Source organism: Xenopus laevis, chromosome 8L (genome assembly GCF_017654675.1).
Source record: "Xenopus laevis strain J_2021 chromosome 8L, Xenopus_laevis_v10.1, whole genome shotgun sequence".
In the NCBI taxonomy this organism is placed as follows: domain Eukaryota; kingdom Metazoa; phylum Chordata; class Amphibia; order Anura; family Pipidae; genus Xenopus; species Xenopus laevis.
The window spans coordinates 3,320,183-3,336,139 of record NC_054385.1 but is presented as its reverse complement, the minus strand read 5'-3'; the positions used below and the strand labels follow the sequence as shown (position 1 = coordinate 3,336,139).

Below are 15,957 nucleotides of genomic sequence, written 5' to 3'. Positions count from 1 at the left end.
CATGACCATATAAAACATGAGGCTGAAGGCTGGCATGAGGCCGGGAGTGGGCGGGGCAGTGCAGATGGGCAGGCGGGTTGGGAATAGGTTTGCCACCTTTTGGCTCATCTAACTCCAGGCAGGGAGGTGGGGCTGTGATGTAATAGGGGCGGGGTCGTGAAGCAATGGGGCAGGTTGAGACATCAGGGCCAGGGCTATGACGTGGCGTAGGGAATTCTGATAGTTTTCCTAATTTGGAAAACCAGCCAGGCAGTTTTGACCTGGACAGCCCTTCAAAAATCCAGGCTGTCTGCTTTAAGACCGGAGAGATGGCAACCCTAGTTGGGAAGCGCAATGCGCTGGGCCTTTCAAATATTATTTTGAAAGGGGGCCCAGTACACTGTAGTAATGCCACTGGTTTGGGCCCACTGGGACTGCCCCTCTGGGCCCCCAACCCCCCCCCCTCCACCACCAGCAATTACAAGCGGATCTGGGCCGGCAGGACCCACAAGCAGTGGCGTAACTACCGAGGAAGCAGGCCCCGCAGTCGCGGGGGGGCCCGGGGGTACAGGGGGCCCGGCGGGGCCTGCTTCCTCAGTAAAAAAATCCAAAGCTGATAGCATTAGCACTGTCCCGTTTTTCACTCTCGCCCTTTGGTATTGTAGCACAGCACTGCGCATGCCTCTTTAAGCTAAAGCAGGATGTACTCACGCCTCCCAAACCGGCAACCAATCACAAGCTGCAAAACCTTCTGTTCTGACGCGTTCCTTTGTGTGTGGGCGGCAGGCTTGAAGAGGAATCCTGTCACATGGTGCTAATTATCTGGCAGCAGTTGCTTTAAATGTGCGCGCCAGACCTTCAGGCAAGCGTCCCTGCTATTGCACAATGCCCTTTGACTTTAGGAGGTGAGTGTCAAGCAGCTGTACGGGGTGAAATGAAAATAACCTTTTCTAGCAGAGGGAAACAAATGGCAGCCAGTGTTACTTAATCCCATGTATAACTGTCACAATGGCACTGGTTTAGCTAACACCTCGGACTTTTCCTTTGCACTGACCAGTTCTCCATAGGCTATATACTATTTTATATTTATCAAAATCATTCTATGGAAATTAATTGCTGTGTTGTTTTGTATTTATGCATTACTGGGAGAAAGAGTTTCTTCCAGGACAGGCTTTAGGTTTATGTTTTAGTACATAGGTGGCTGAAGGAGGATGGCAGCGTTGGGTCCCAGAGATTCTGAGGGGAGGGATTATTGGGGTAGAAGAGATTCGGGCCTGCCACACATGCTGTCAAGTAGTCTAAGGATCTGCTTGTTTGGCCCTCCAGCCAGGCTTACATGTAGGCTGTAGTTAGGCTGATAGACAAATCAGTAAAGGGAAGTGCAATCAATAGGCAATATTTAAGCAGCCTCCTATAAACCTCATTATTACATGACTGGCACTGGTGCTAGGGAAATGTCAGTAGGACAGATATTACTTTTTAAAGGAAACCTATGAGGGTAAATTGTTTCCCACATTAATTGAGTCCAGACTACGGCTGGGGAAATAATACTATTGTTAGAAAAAAATGCTCCCAACCAGCACAATTTGGGCAGCATGCAAATTAAGCTTAGTGTCCCAGATTGCTGATTATGCGCATGCGTGAGTTGGAGACTCTCTTATTAAGCACAAACATGTGATGAAGCCTGGCTGCCAGCATCGGGAGCTCCCTCCTGGTGCGGACAGCATGGTACTGTTGGGGGGCAAATTGTTTCGAAAATAGTATTGTTTCCCCCAAAGGGAGAGCAGGCTCTGACTGTGTTTATTCTGCTAATATATTTAATATTTCTACCATAGTGGGCATGGTCTAAATTCTGCAGTAACAGCCCCCAAGTTTGCTCATAGTCTGTACAAAGAGATCCCATAAAACTATGACAGCATAGGTATTCCCTGTACTAAGCACAATTCAGCAGGAACAGTCCCTAAGTTTGCTCATAGTCTGTACAGAGAGATCCCATAAAACTATGGCAGCATAGGTATTCCCTGTACAATTCAGCAGGAATGTTGTTTATAGCCTGTACAGAGAAATACCATAAACTATGGCAGCATAGGTATAACCTTGTACTGTTTACCATACAAATAGGATGGTTTAAAGGTAGTTCTTTAAACAATTCAGTTGCCAGTTACATATACTGTAAAATGTAATTCCTGTGCTGTGTATGCAGTTAAACTCAATAAAAATAAATTAGTGACATATGGTGAGTAATGATAATGGGTCATAGGGAAAGGCAGTCACTAGTTGTCATCCAGCCCTAGAATCCTGTGCCAGACAGAAAAACTCTGTCTAGGGGGCCCCACTAAAATGGTTCCAATTGCTGAATAGCAGCCTCTCAGTGCAAACTCCTGGCCTCTAATCCTGTGTGTGACCTGGGGTCACGTGAAGCTTTACCATTAGCTCAGAAGCAGGGTGAGAGAAATGCACCAGCCGTCACATGCCCCCCTCCGTTTTGAAACAGATTGTGACAAGACAAGTTTGTTAGGAGAAGGGCAGCAGAAGATAGAATATGAGTGCAGTCGGGTAAATGCAAAGCTAAAAACCAATGTGTGGGACTGTGTGGAGAAGGTTACATTAACACAAGGACAAAAAAAGGCGGGCACCTGATAAAAGGGAAATAAGGTTGAAGGGGTAGAAAAGGAGACACAAAGTGAAAGGCTTAATTGTCTTAATCAGAAGAATATTGAGGTCAAAAGTAAGTGATTTGGAAAAGTGAGTGTGTGATGATATGGCAAAAACATCCTACTATGAGGTCTGGGGATATTATACATGAAAATCTCCCACTATCTTGTGCAGAGGGGGCCCTGAAAATTTTTTTGCAGGGGGGCCCTGGCATCCGAAGTTACGCCACTGCCCACAAGTACTGGAGCCCCATCTGGGGTTTTTTTGTATAAACATCTATACACACAAAAACATATATATTATAATAGAGAATCACAAATACAGAAAACAACACATAGACACTCTGTCCTGAAAGCAAAGATCTCAGCAGTTTTTTTTTTATAGTATTTTCACTTGCTAAATAATTTCTATAGAGTTCCCGCAGTGAATCTTACTGTCTGGGAAGCTTAAAGGTTCCACTGGGGGTACTGAGAGTAAATAGAAGAGCAGACCCGGGACTCGGGGAGTATAGAGATACCTATAACAGATGCACATTATATTTATATACAGCTAGTTTTATGACATAGGATTTACCTTCCTTTGGGCCCTCAGGCATTCAAGCTCAAGGATAATATAATCACGTTCTCTTTCAACTAGGGATGCCCGAATCCAGGATTCGGTTCGGGATTCAGCCCTTTTCAGCAGGATTCTGATTCAGCTGAATTCTTTTGTCCGGGCGAACCAAATCCGAATCCTAATTTGCATATGGAAATTTGAGGTGGGGACTTTTTGGTCACAAAACAAGAAATGTTTTCCATTTCCCCTAATTTACATATGCAAATTAGGATTCAGTTCGGTATTCGGCTGACTCTTTTGCGAAGGATTCAGAGGTTCGGCCGAACCCAAATTAGGTGTATCCCTACTTTCAACCATATCTAACGGAAGAAGGTCCATTTCTCTAGCCAACAGGAGTGTAGGCCTAATAACAGATTTATAGATTAATATGATATAAACTCCCAGGCAACTATCCTCATATAATGACACACACACACACAAGAGATGCAGAAATAAAAAACCTCAGCTCAGAGCAGCTGAAAAAACTTCCGCAGTCGCATCTTATCGTATTGAGTCACAACAGCCAGTGCTTAGTAATAGTGCCTAAAATGCCACACGGTACAGCTGAGCATTTCAAGGGTAAATTATTTGGGAGGAACCACACAGGGGCGTAACTACAGAAGAAGCATACCCTGTGGCTGCTGGGGGGGGCCCATGAGGACCTAATTAATGAGCAATTTCAACATGTAGTAGTAAAATAGGACAACCTCTTTTTGCCCCATAAAATAAATTGCTGTTGGGCCCAGTAACATCTAGTTACAAATATAATGCAGCAAGTATGAAGTATGTTCCATTAAAGGGCCTGCTCAGGGGAAGGCACCAGTCCAACTCTGTACCTATATATATTAAAATGGGGTGGTCTACTTTATCAGACTCAACTTATTAAGTGGAACTTGTCCACCTTCACTTGCCTATAAATCAGTAGATGATCTTATTTCCGAGACCCTACCCATTTACCCTCACTGTGTCTTCAATTATAACTATGTCGGCCACAAGCCTGGATTTGTGGCAAGGCCACAAAGGCCTGGGCCTAGGGCGGCAAGTTGGTAGGGGCGACATGCTGGCCAGCTGCTTCCCAAGGAGCACTGGGGACACTCAGCTCCCGAGTGCTCCTGCTCTAACTAGAGCGGTGCCGGCGGCCTAGGGATGCCCACTACTAAAATCCAGCCCTGGTTCCCACCTTCCCTGACTAGGGTTGCCACGTTTCTGTGCCGATAATACCGGCCTTCAGGTTGTGGGGGTCGGGTGATGATGTCATTCAGGTCGATGGCAAAACAGGGCATGGAAATGGGTGGGTTGGGTTGCCATGTTTCCCTGCTGGGAACTCCAGACAGGGGGCAGGACAATGCCTTCAAGGGGGCGGAGAGGTGACATTGTGGGTGGGGTGGTGACATTGCACGGGTGATTCCGTGGGCAGAGCTATGACTTGATGATTCGCCAATTGGAGCGTTAGTCTTAAGGAATCCAAAGTTGGAAAACCGGACAGGCAGTTTTGACCCAGACAGCCCTCCCGAAAACCAGGCTCTCCAGGTCAAAACCGGACTGTTGGCAACCCTAGAGTTGGGTGAGCAAGGGCGAATAGAGCTGGGAAATGGGCCGTGTGGAGGCAGGAGAGGGATTTATAGTTAGGATTGCCACCCTTACACATTTACCAGTAAATATATTGTGGGTCATTTTTTAATAAAAGCACTGGCCCTAGTTGGCCAATTGCTGGCTAGGCTGGTGAAATATCGGCTGGGTGGTAACACTATCCCCAACCCTATAGAAATAAGAGAACAAATCCACCTGTATTGTACTTAATTGCACCTGAAAGCTACTTGAAATATATCGATTTTATTTCAATAATAAATGACTGACTGCAGTACTGGTGTAGTAGGCAGTTAGACTATGGGCCATCTTACTTACCTTGGCTTAGAGTGACTTTAGCATGGCCTCAACACAACAGTACCATCTAGTGGTACAAAGCATACAGAGGATTACAGGCATGGGATCCGTTATCCGGAAACCCATTAACTAAAAAGCTCCAAATTAAGGGAAGGCTATCTCCCATAGACTTCATTACAAGCATATACTTCTAATTTATAAAAAAAAAGATTTCCTTTTTCTGTGTAATAATAAAACAGTAACTTGCACTTGATCCCAACTAAGATATAATTAATCCTTATCGGAAGCAAAAAGAGCCTATTGGCTTTATTTAATATTCAAATGATTTTAGTAGAATTAAGTTATGGAGATCCAGATTATGGAAAGATCCCTTATCCGGAAACCCCAGGTCCCACGCATTTTAGATAACAATTCCCATAGCAGTATATAGCAGAGGCATGCAAAATTGTTGGATAGTTTCCCTAGTTGTTAGATATAAGATTCTTTCATCAAATATAACAGTAGTGATATCATAGTATCATCTTTCCATGCCCATTTTAAATCTGACGACAACCCGTTTCTTTTGTTAAGGATTTTGTTTTAGCTTGGGCTGTGTTGAGCAGTACGGGGTCTCAAAACAAAAAAAAAACCACAAGCACCTAACCATGAAGTTATTGTTATAGAAGAACTGCCCAATAAACACTTATTCTCTCTATATTTATGTATGCGCTACTGCTTGCACTCTTCACTCACACACTCTTTTGATCTCTTCTCCAGTCCAAAAATCGTATAACCCGGTCATGTCAACAGTTAATATATGGCTGTACAATGGAACGTGGACTCCAGTGACACAGGAGGACCAGAGGCAGAGGCCGACCATTTAATTGGACAGAATCAGCTGTTATACCAAGCTGCGCCCTTCTCTACCACCTGTTGCCTCATCACATAGCTTAGATCCCTGTGTTGGCCATTTAACTTGGCCCAGCTGTGCCTCACAGTCAACAAACTGCAGTCGGGACACTCAGCAGCAGCAGCTAAACCTTCCTCTCTTCTTGTCTCTCCAAATGGGTTCTATAGTGGCCACGCTCTTGCTACCAACAATCAGCAGCATGGCATTTCTGCCAACCATTAGCATAGCCGCCAAGAGGAAGTTTCACATGGAAGCCATGGTCTATTTTTTCACAATGTTCTTCATTGCGGTAAGTAATAGCTATATATTACTGACATATATATTATTAGTCTCATGGCCCCAGCCAGTGCTGTCTAACATCCATTGGTTGGGTTTATTTATATAAACAGTCACTATATTATTACCAGAAGGCCTCATGGGTCAGACCTTGTAGAGATTTCTTTTGACAGCAATAATACTTGTATCCAACCACAGAAAGGGAAGCCATGGAGACCAAATTCCAGGTAGGATGTTGGTTGTATCTAGTAGTATAAGTAATTCTAAAACAACTCTGCTTGCTGAGTAATCCCACACCAGTCAGTTGAACTGAAGAAGCTGCTCAGATGAGTAGCGAAACGTCTTCAATGATTACTCAGCAAGTCCAGTAGTTTTAGAATTGCTTATACTAGATACAGCCAATGATAACATCCTACCATGGATGAATGAACATCTTCATAGTCATATTATCATTGGCTGGTTTAGCCAACTTGCCATTAATGTTCCAGATCAAGCCTTCTGGACTAGCACCCTGCTTCGGCAGCAACTAAACGTGGCCATACACCCACAGATATTATTGAACAAAATCAAGACCAGCCAACCGATATAGGCAAAATATATTGGTCAGCTCGTCAACAGAAAATTATTTGAAGGCGCAGCGTTTACTGCCGAATCTTCAGATAGAGGTAGAATTATATTGTTTCTGCCTGTATATCTGACAAGACATATTCAGGAAAGATCGGAATGGTTAAATGGAGCTTCCATAGACTCCATTTTATCCAAATAATCCAAAAACTGATTTCCTTTTTCTCTGTAATAATAAAATAGTCACTTGTACTTGATCCCAACTAAGATATAATTAATCCTTATTGGAGGCAAAACCAGCGTATTGGCTTTATTTAATGTTTTCATGATTTTCTAGTAGACTTAAGGTATGAAGATCCAAATGATAAGGAAAACCCTTCTGAATAACAGGTCCCATACCTGTACCTTAACACAATTGAATCAGTTTAGAATTTGAGAAGAACTCAATTCGGCCAAAACCCAAATGTTGATTGGGTGAGTTTGATGAGAATTTGCCCATTGTCATCTGCCTGTTTGTAGCCATCTCAAGCGCCACTTGTTTGGTTTAGTGTTGTTTAGAAAAATATAGTCTCCAGTGTTGTGGTTATATTTATACAAAAACTGTTTAAAAAGGGTTTTTTTAAAAAAAAAAATCTATCAAGAGTTATACAGCAATACATGGCAATGTTAGTCATCTTATCTGCAATCAGTCTTGCACCACTGAGAAGAGTTAATGCCAAATGAGGGGAAAACAGCTGTGCGGGGTCTGTTTCTTTAATCTGATATATGTTATGTAAGCGTGCCTCTGTGGCTTGTCAGCTGTGGGGTTACTATACACCCCCCAACTCTTAAGGGAATTCCTAAAGCACACAAATGTCCCAGCACTCTCTCATTACTGGACAGGTTTTCCACTAACAGCCCTTTCTTTCATTACAGATCTTCCATGCCTGTGAAGGGCCTGGCTTGTCTTTCCTGTGCTTTATGAGATATGATATCCTGGAGTACTTCAGTATTTATGGCACAGCCCTCTCCATGTGGGTGTCTTTAATAGGTAAGTGGTAATCAGGGGTTATAAGAAGCCCGACGTCTGGATCGAAGGCCCTGGTTTTATTGGGTGCACAATACTATGATACAGAAGTCTCCCTAAGGGACGTCTACAACTTGAAATGTGCAGACTGCATTGAGTTCTAGAAAACACAGAAGTACATAGTACAGGCATGTGAAAGTAGTTAATGGGCAATTAGTTCAGAAGGTAGGTACTACTGTGCTCTGTTTGGCAGTAACAAGGATTGACTTTCCCCCTGCAGCACTGGCTGATTTTGATGAACCCAAGAGGTCCACCCTCGTGATGTTCGGAGTTCTCACCATTGCAGTTAGAATCTACCAGGATCGTTTGGGCTACGGCGTCTACTCCGGCCCCATTGGGACTGCCGTGCTTATGATCACCATCAAATGGGTAGGTTGCCAAACCAGAAAATGACATTTAGTAACGAAGAAATAATAGATTTTATGACACAGGTTGTTGTGAACAGAGAATGTCTTCTGGATATTCCCACAGCAGCGGGGAATCCTTCAGTGTTACCCATTGACATACAGCGCTGCTGTGATGGTATCCAAACAAATATGCCCTGAGGAGAGATTTGAATTCTTCTTGTTTAGGGAGCACTAAGAATTCAAATAATACTGAGTTCCAGATGTAACAGTACCCTTTAATTCTGGCCTTAAACACATTTTCCTTCACAAAGAAGCCAATTCATGACCAATATTACGATGATATGTGACATTCTTCCAGCACAAAATGAATTTGATGAATCTGGTAGAGCCCCGTAGAGTTGCCATCCATGAGGCTCTACCAGATTGCACGAATTCCTGACCAGCTGGCTGATGAAACTTTCGCTTCATGTTGCAGGTAAGTAACTAAATGCGTCTTTCTAAACGCTTAATGTTATACTTTTTTCTTGTGACCTGGAAAAATACATTTTAGAATATTGTGGTCACCAAGGCTACGATCTGGTCTTTATATCCAAAATGCCAGCTGGTTTATACAGAATTCTTGGGGTTAGCTGAATGGCAAGTGTAGGAAGAAAACACGTTATGGCCCCAGACAGGACTCGGCAGAAAACTATGCACGTTCACTTAACCTGGAACCCATGTAGGGCAAAGGTTTACGTCTAGCAGGAGGCACAACTGTGTGGCACATATTAAAAACCCTGTCCTACTGAGAGAAACCCCTAACCCTAACATAATTAAATCATCATCATATAAGTAGGATTATCAGTACTATAAAAGACAGGAATTTAAAGATATCCAACGATGGTGCTTTCTTTTTCTTTTCAGCTCACCAAAATGAAAGAGACAAAGAAACTATATCCAGATAAAAGCGTTTATACTCAGCAGATCGGACCAGGATTCTGCTTTGGAGCACTGGCTTTGATGCTACGATTCTTTTTCGAGGTATTCTTTTTTTTGGTATTTTAACCCAGTAGGAAGTTCTCCTCTATTGGACCTAAGCTAGGAATAGTACTGCAACAACCAATGTGCTGCAGGTTGGCCGACAGTGTTATTGTCAGGAGAGATAGGTAGGGGGCACTAAGGAGGAAGAGGTCCTTCAAGCAGGGACTGATAATGTGTGGATCTGTGATTAGATGTAGATATGATTAAAGACAGTGCAGGAGTAGAATGAGGTCAGGACAAGGTGTAACGAAAAAGACTGGAGTAGGAGGACAAGGACGAGGACTCTGGGACAGAATGAGACGGTGCAGGTGCAGAACCAGGTCAGGATGGGGGGGGGTGACGAGGAGGACTGGAGTAGGCAGGGCTAGAACCAGGAGCAGGATAGACAGAACTAGAGGCACAGAAGCCAGAGCATAAATATGTTTCCAGGAAAGCTCGTTTATTTCAATATACACGTGTAAAGCTTAATGGTCAGGCATATAGAATGCTACCTGTATCTGATGATTCAGCACTAACAATGGCCCATGTTCGGGTGCCTTCAAAGGCAACTGATCAAAATTGATGAGCCGACTAATATCCAAGTCTTCTGCCGGTGATTATCGTTGTGTCTATGGCCACCTTAAGGCCAATGCTCAGACATGTGAAGGGCTGGGCTTATAGGGCAGGGTCAGCCCTGATTGGTTGCCCCAAACCACCAATAAGGATGCTGGGTGAAATAGCTAAGCTGGAGACCCAGATGAAAAAGAAATAAGGCTTTTCCGGCTTTTCTCCTGGCCTGGTGGTTAGGGAGAACAACCAACAGCCAAAAGGTCGCAGGATCAAACCCCAGCAAAACTGATAGTTTTTGACAGTAACCATATTGTCATTTTGACACCACCTTTTGATTCCATCTTGCACTGCTATACTAGACGTCCCCCCCACGTATCCTACGTACATCTGCCGTCTTTATTCAAGGTAACCAGTAACCGTGTCGCTGGCATTGCACTCATCACACACTAGGGGGCTGCCCAGGCCGTCAGCATTACATCTTAATCATCATGCCCAATTTTGACATCATTGCAAACATAGGCCAACTGAAACAACACAGTCTATGTGTGTTATACTCATCCCGGCAGTCATGTGCAACTGTCAACCTGTTGGGTAAGGTTTGACATCCATGTGACAAACAACATCTGGAAATTAGAGGTTTGTCCCTTAATTGGGCAAAATTATTAGGTCTGCGAATGTCAAACATTGACTCAAATAATGACTGTACTCTATGTTTTGGCTAACGTTGAGGAATGGGGAGGGAGCGATTACTTCTCACTGCTGTCTAGCCCATGTGAGGCATCCTACGGAGGACGAGACAAGCCCGTTGAGTTTTTTGGGCATAATGGAACCATGGCAACAACCGCCCTGTTCAAAAATGATGCTTTTGGTCCGACTGGATGCTGCTTCCTTTATTAGAAAAGTCAGGAAATGAGACATGAGGTCATTTTCTTTCCCCTTGTTTGTGTAATTGTAGTTTCCATGGCCAATTTTCTGGGACATTATACAAATACGTAGAATAATGCAGCAGACACGTTAAATCATAAACGCCTATGAAAAAAATGATATTTTCGGCTTTGCAGACAACGCTGGAGTGTTCTAGAATCAACTCCCCCCCCCCCTTTTTTTTTTACCCGAATAAATTGAGCAAGTGGGTATTTTTACGAGAAACAAACGGGATACTCTAGAACAATAAATGCTGAGATACTGCAGCCTTCTGCGAGTAAGTATCACAATAAATTGAGACTCACAGACAGTTTGGCATTAGGATCATTATCGTTATTTTTATAGCCGTTGTAGTTGAATTAATTACACGGCTCTGAGGTTTTGGGAAGCCCGGTAATTGTTGTAAGATGAAATATTCTACTGGTGACTTACTAAATGGTTTCTCCACACACACCTCGGGGCACGTTTAGCAAACCACAAAATGTCTATATGCTGGAAAATTGGCCTGAACGTCTGCAACTGCCGGTCAGGCATATTTATTAAGCCACAAATGCCACTTTTATGGGGGTATTTGTTTGGTGTAAGACAGAAAATACAGCACACAATGACGTTCATGTTGACCATAAAATCTAGCTTAAAGGGGTTGTTCACCTTTAAATGAACTGTTAGTATGATGTAAAGAGGGATTACATTTGGTTTTCATTTTTTATTATTTGTGGTTTTTGAGTTATTTAGCTTTTTTTACTCCAGTTTTCTATTTCAGCCATCTGGTTGCTAGGGTTCAAATTCCCCTAGCAACCATGCACTGATTTAAATAAGTGACAGGAATATGAATAGGAGAGGACTGAATAGAAAGAAGAGAAATAACAAGTAGCAATAACAATAAATGTGTAGCCTTACAGAGCATTTGTTTTTTTTTAGAAGGGGTCAGTGACCCCCATTTGAAAGCTGGAAAGAGTCAGAGTAATGAGTAATAAAAAGTAGCAATAACAATAAATGTGTAGCCTTACAGAACATTTGTTTCATAGAAGGGGTCAGTGACCCTCATTTGAAAGCTGAAAAGAGTCAGAAGAAAAAGGCAAATAATTAAAAAATTATAAAGAAGAAAAAATGAAGACCAATTGCCATTCTATAACATACTAAAAGTTAGTAGTTAGCCCTTTAAGAATCTATCTTGTCCTCCTAGGTTAAGACTTTTCCCCCCACAAATTCACATCCACATTTCCGAAGGAGGATATAAACCCAAAATTAAAAGCTTACAGAGATGCAGCAAATTCATTAATTGGAATTTAGGTGAATCCCTGAATCCTTAGTGAAAGATTCGGACCGTACCGATTCAGAATCCTAATAGGAAAGGAAAAAGTGGAAACATTTTTTTTTTTACTTCCTTGTTTTGCAATGAAAAGTCACGTGATTTCCCTTCCCGTCCCTAATTTTCATATGCGAATTCGGAATCGGATTTGGGTCGGCCAGGCATAAGAATTCAGTCGATGTGATTACTCTTCTTCTTTTTTTTCCCTTTAGGAATGGGATTACACATACGTGCACAGCTTTTATCACTGCTCCTTGTCAATGTCCTTTGTGCTGCTGCTCCCCAAAGTCAACAAGAAAGCGGGAAATGGGGGTGACCCTGCCAAAATGAACTGCTCCACCTTCTGCTGCTGTATCTGAATGAAAAGGATTCGATCTACATGGGTGGGAATAAACGGGATGCTAAGTCAAAGAGCAAGAAAGCAAACTAAGTCACTTATTGATTTCTTCTTAATGAACATGTATTGAGGCCTCATCCAACATAACGCAAGCAGATGAGATTTTCAGACCCACCTCGGTAAAAACCGAAAGGTACTGTATTTCACAGGGTTCTTTTTCATAAGATGGACAACCCAGAAGCAAAAACCCTTGACAAAATATCCATGTTTACCTCACTCTAAAACTAATACTCGCTTCCACGTTTTTAACTCTTTATCAATTATTTTACTCATAAAATGTTTGAGCGACAAAACATCAGAACATAATCGAGCATCAATTTGTTTTGTACGATTGAGGCATCAAAAACTCAAGTTCTTCATATTATCGTCCGAAAACCCGGACTTCTTCGGATTATCCAGCACAGATCGCTATGTCATGAAACAAGTTCAGGGACATCTGCCTTTGACTTCTACATGATATTGACAGGTTTGAGATGGAGTATTTATGGATTCAAATTTTTACAACTTTGGGGTATGGTTGGGGATATCAGGGCTGGGTCAAGCCGACCGGGCGCCCTTGGCAACCCAATTGGCGCTTGCCATTACGGAGGGGGAAGGCAACAAATGGGAGGGAGGAAGGTCAGGGGAGGAGGTAGCGCAAAGCATCAGAGGGGAGGGAGGTAGGAAGGGGCAGGAAAGTGACAGAGGAGGGAGGCAAGAGGGGAGCAAACCGGGCTCGGACTAGGCAGAAGAAAATTTAAGAGGTAGCCCTTATTGTTGTGCCCTAGGCAGGTACCTCTTCTGCCTACCCCTGGGGGATATGATCTAGAAAAATTCAAGGTTTTTTTTGTTTTGTGGTTTCCCCTAAAAAGCTCGACCAGAAATAATTGAGGTTTAATAAATGGGCCCCTAAGGGGCATATTTATCAACTGTTAAAATAGAGTTCTTCATAGGTCACCATATGGAATTTAAAGGACACATTTATCAAATGGTGAAAGTAAAATTATATGTAGTTTCACTCTTTGATAAATACGACACACACCAATCCGAGGGAATTGAACAGAGAGATGAGAATCGTCCCTCTCGCCAACTTGGTTTTAATGTGTTCCATCAGCACCGGGTACAAAAAAAAGTGAGAGAGTTTTTAGATTTTCAGGAGTGACAATATTAATGGCACATGAGGTTGTACAAAATCACCTCTTACGCGGATAACACAATGGCGAAACAGTTGAGTAACTGCCGTACAACAAACCAGGCAGTTGCAGTTTCTTCCAACTCCCCAGATCGAGGTTTAATAAACGGGCCCCTAAAAGTTTACAGAATTCCAATCAGTTCTGAGATCATTCAGTCAAATCCAACAAAATTCCACAAAATTTTCCTTTGACTTCCTATAACTAATGTCAAAATGCATATATTTTACAATGTTGTACTCAAAGGGGTTGTTCACCTTTAAATGAACTGTTAGTATGATGTAGAGAGAGATGTTCTTTTTTATTTGTGTTTTTTTACTTATTTAGCTTTTTATTCAGCAGCTCTCCAATTTGTAATTTCAGCAATCCGGTTGCTACGGTCGAAATTCCCCTAGCAACCATTGTTTTATTTAAATAAGAGACTGAATAGAAAGATGAGTAATAAAAATAAGCAATAAAAGTAAAATTGTGGCCTTACAGAGCATTTGTATTTTAGATGGGGTCAGTGACCCCCATTTGAAAGCTGGAAAGAGTCAGAAGAAGAAGGCAAATAATTCAAAAACAATAAAAAAATGAATTATGAAGACCAATTGAAAAGTTGCTTAGAATTAGCCATTCTATAACCTACTACTAAAGGTGAAGCACCCCTTTAACTCCCCCATACCAGATCCCATGGCACCTGTTTCCATCCATCTTCCCTTCTGTATATTTTGTATATTTTGTTTACTGTTATTTTGTTCTTTGCCCCTCAGGCACCGGACTACAAAGAGAAAGATGTATAATGCATGGTTTAACTGTAAACTCGCTGATCCCAGATTCAATTTTGATAAACCCAGTGCTTTGCCTAGATGTGAATGTTTATTAACACGGTTTGTATAATTTAATATCCATATTTTGCACTACGCGATTTTAATAAACGAGCAAATGTGTCATATTCTCTTTTTGGAATTTGCAATAAGCCTTGAGGTTTGGGCTAAAAAAAAAACAAAAACAAAAAAATCAATCGCAAAAACTTGGCAAGCTTTATTTAAATAAAAAACCAGGAACTCACTTGCAGTTTCTGAAATGGATTTCTACAAACTCGTCTTGAACCTCAAGGTTAGGGATGCACTGAATCCAGGATTAGACTGGCCGAACCAAACCCGAAAAATCACATAACTTTACATCACACAAACAAGGAAGTCAAAAAGCAGCTCATTACATATGCAAATTAGGCTTCGGATTCAGTCAAATCCTAAAATAGTGGATTAGGTGCATCCCTAGATTTTACACAAGTTACTTTTAACAGTGTTGAGTAAAATATACAGTAGGAACGTCCAAGAGGTATCAACACTGTTTTTGGCTATGGCTGCTGCCGTCAGTCTTGGTGCTCAGGCAGTATGTCCATGTTTCAGCCTACTGGGCAGGGTCGGACTGTGGTGGCCCAGGGTACACCAGGACTATTGTCCAGGGCCCCTCTCCGGACCCCCTATTATGATGCCGCACATGCGCGAAAGGAGCCAGGAGATCGTGAGAGGGGTCTGACCCACCAGGTTTTTTCCCGGTATCCCGCCGGGCCAGTCCGACCCTGCTACTGGGTCAAAATCCCCACATTTCCTAAAGTGAGACTGATGAATCCCTCATTGTCATTATCATTTGACGTCATCAGGTTCCCACAAATATTTGATCAACGTATACGCACATTTGGGTACCTTCAGCTTTGGGTCAGAGACTTTCAGCAAGCTGGTGTCTTTTACTTGTAATGATGTGTAGGCTGGCCTGATAACTGTGGGAACCTCTGGGTTTAACTATGGTTTGGGTGGGTTTCCCCTGCCTGGCGCTGGTATAATCCAATCTCTTCCCCTGCCTGGCGTTCGTATAATCCAATCTCTTCCCCTGCCTGGCACTGGTATAATCCAATCTCTTCCCCTGCCTGGCACTAGTATAATCCAATCTTTTCCCCTGCCTGGCACTGGTATAATCCAATCTCTTCCCCGCCTGGCACTGGTATAATCCAATTTCTTCCCCTGCCTGGCGCTGGTATAATCCAATCTCTTCCCCTGCCTGGCACTGGTATAATCCAATCTCTTCCCCTGCCTGGCACTGGTATAATCCAATCTCTTCCCTTGCCTCGCATTGGTATAATCCAATCTCTTCCCCTGCCTGGCGCTGGTATAATCCAATCTCTTCCCCTGCCTGACACTGGTATAATCCAATCTCTTCCCCTGCTTGGTGCTGGTATAATCCAATTTCTTCCCCTGCCTGGCGCTGGTATAACCCAATCTCTTCCCCTGCCTGGCGCTGGTATAATCCAATCTTTTCCCCTGCCTGGCACTGGTATAATCCAATCTCT

At 42.8% G+C, this 15,957-nt stretch overlaps 1 protein-coding gene across 1 annotated transcript; it reads left to right on the top strand.

The window, feature by feature from the left end:
* Positions 1-551: 551 nt before the first annotated feature.
* Positions 552-13,911, top strand: mymk.L (myomaker, myoblast fusion factor L homeolog). Its single transcript, XM_041572321.1, has 6 exons — positions 552-884; positions 5,869-6,290; positions 7,757-7,871; positions 8,128-8,276; positions 9,158-9,274; positions 12,272-13,911. The coding sequence occupies exons 2-6, from the start codon at positions 6,156-6,158 to the stop codon at positions 12,416-12,418; spliced, it is 663 nt and encodes a 220-aa protein (XP_041428255.1). The 5' UTR covers positions 552-884; positions 5,869-6,155; the 3' UTR covers positions 12,419-13,911.
* Positions 13,912-15,957: the final 2,046 nt, after the last annotated feature.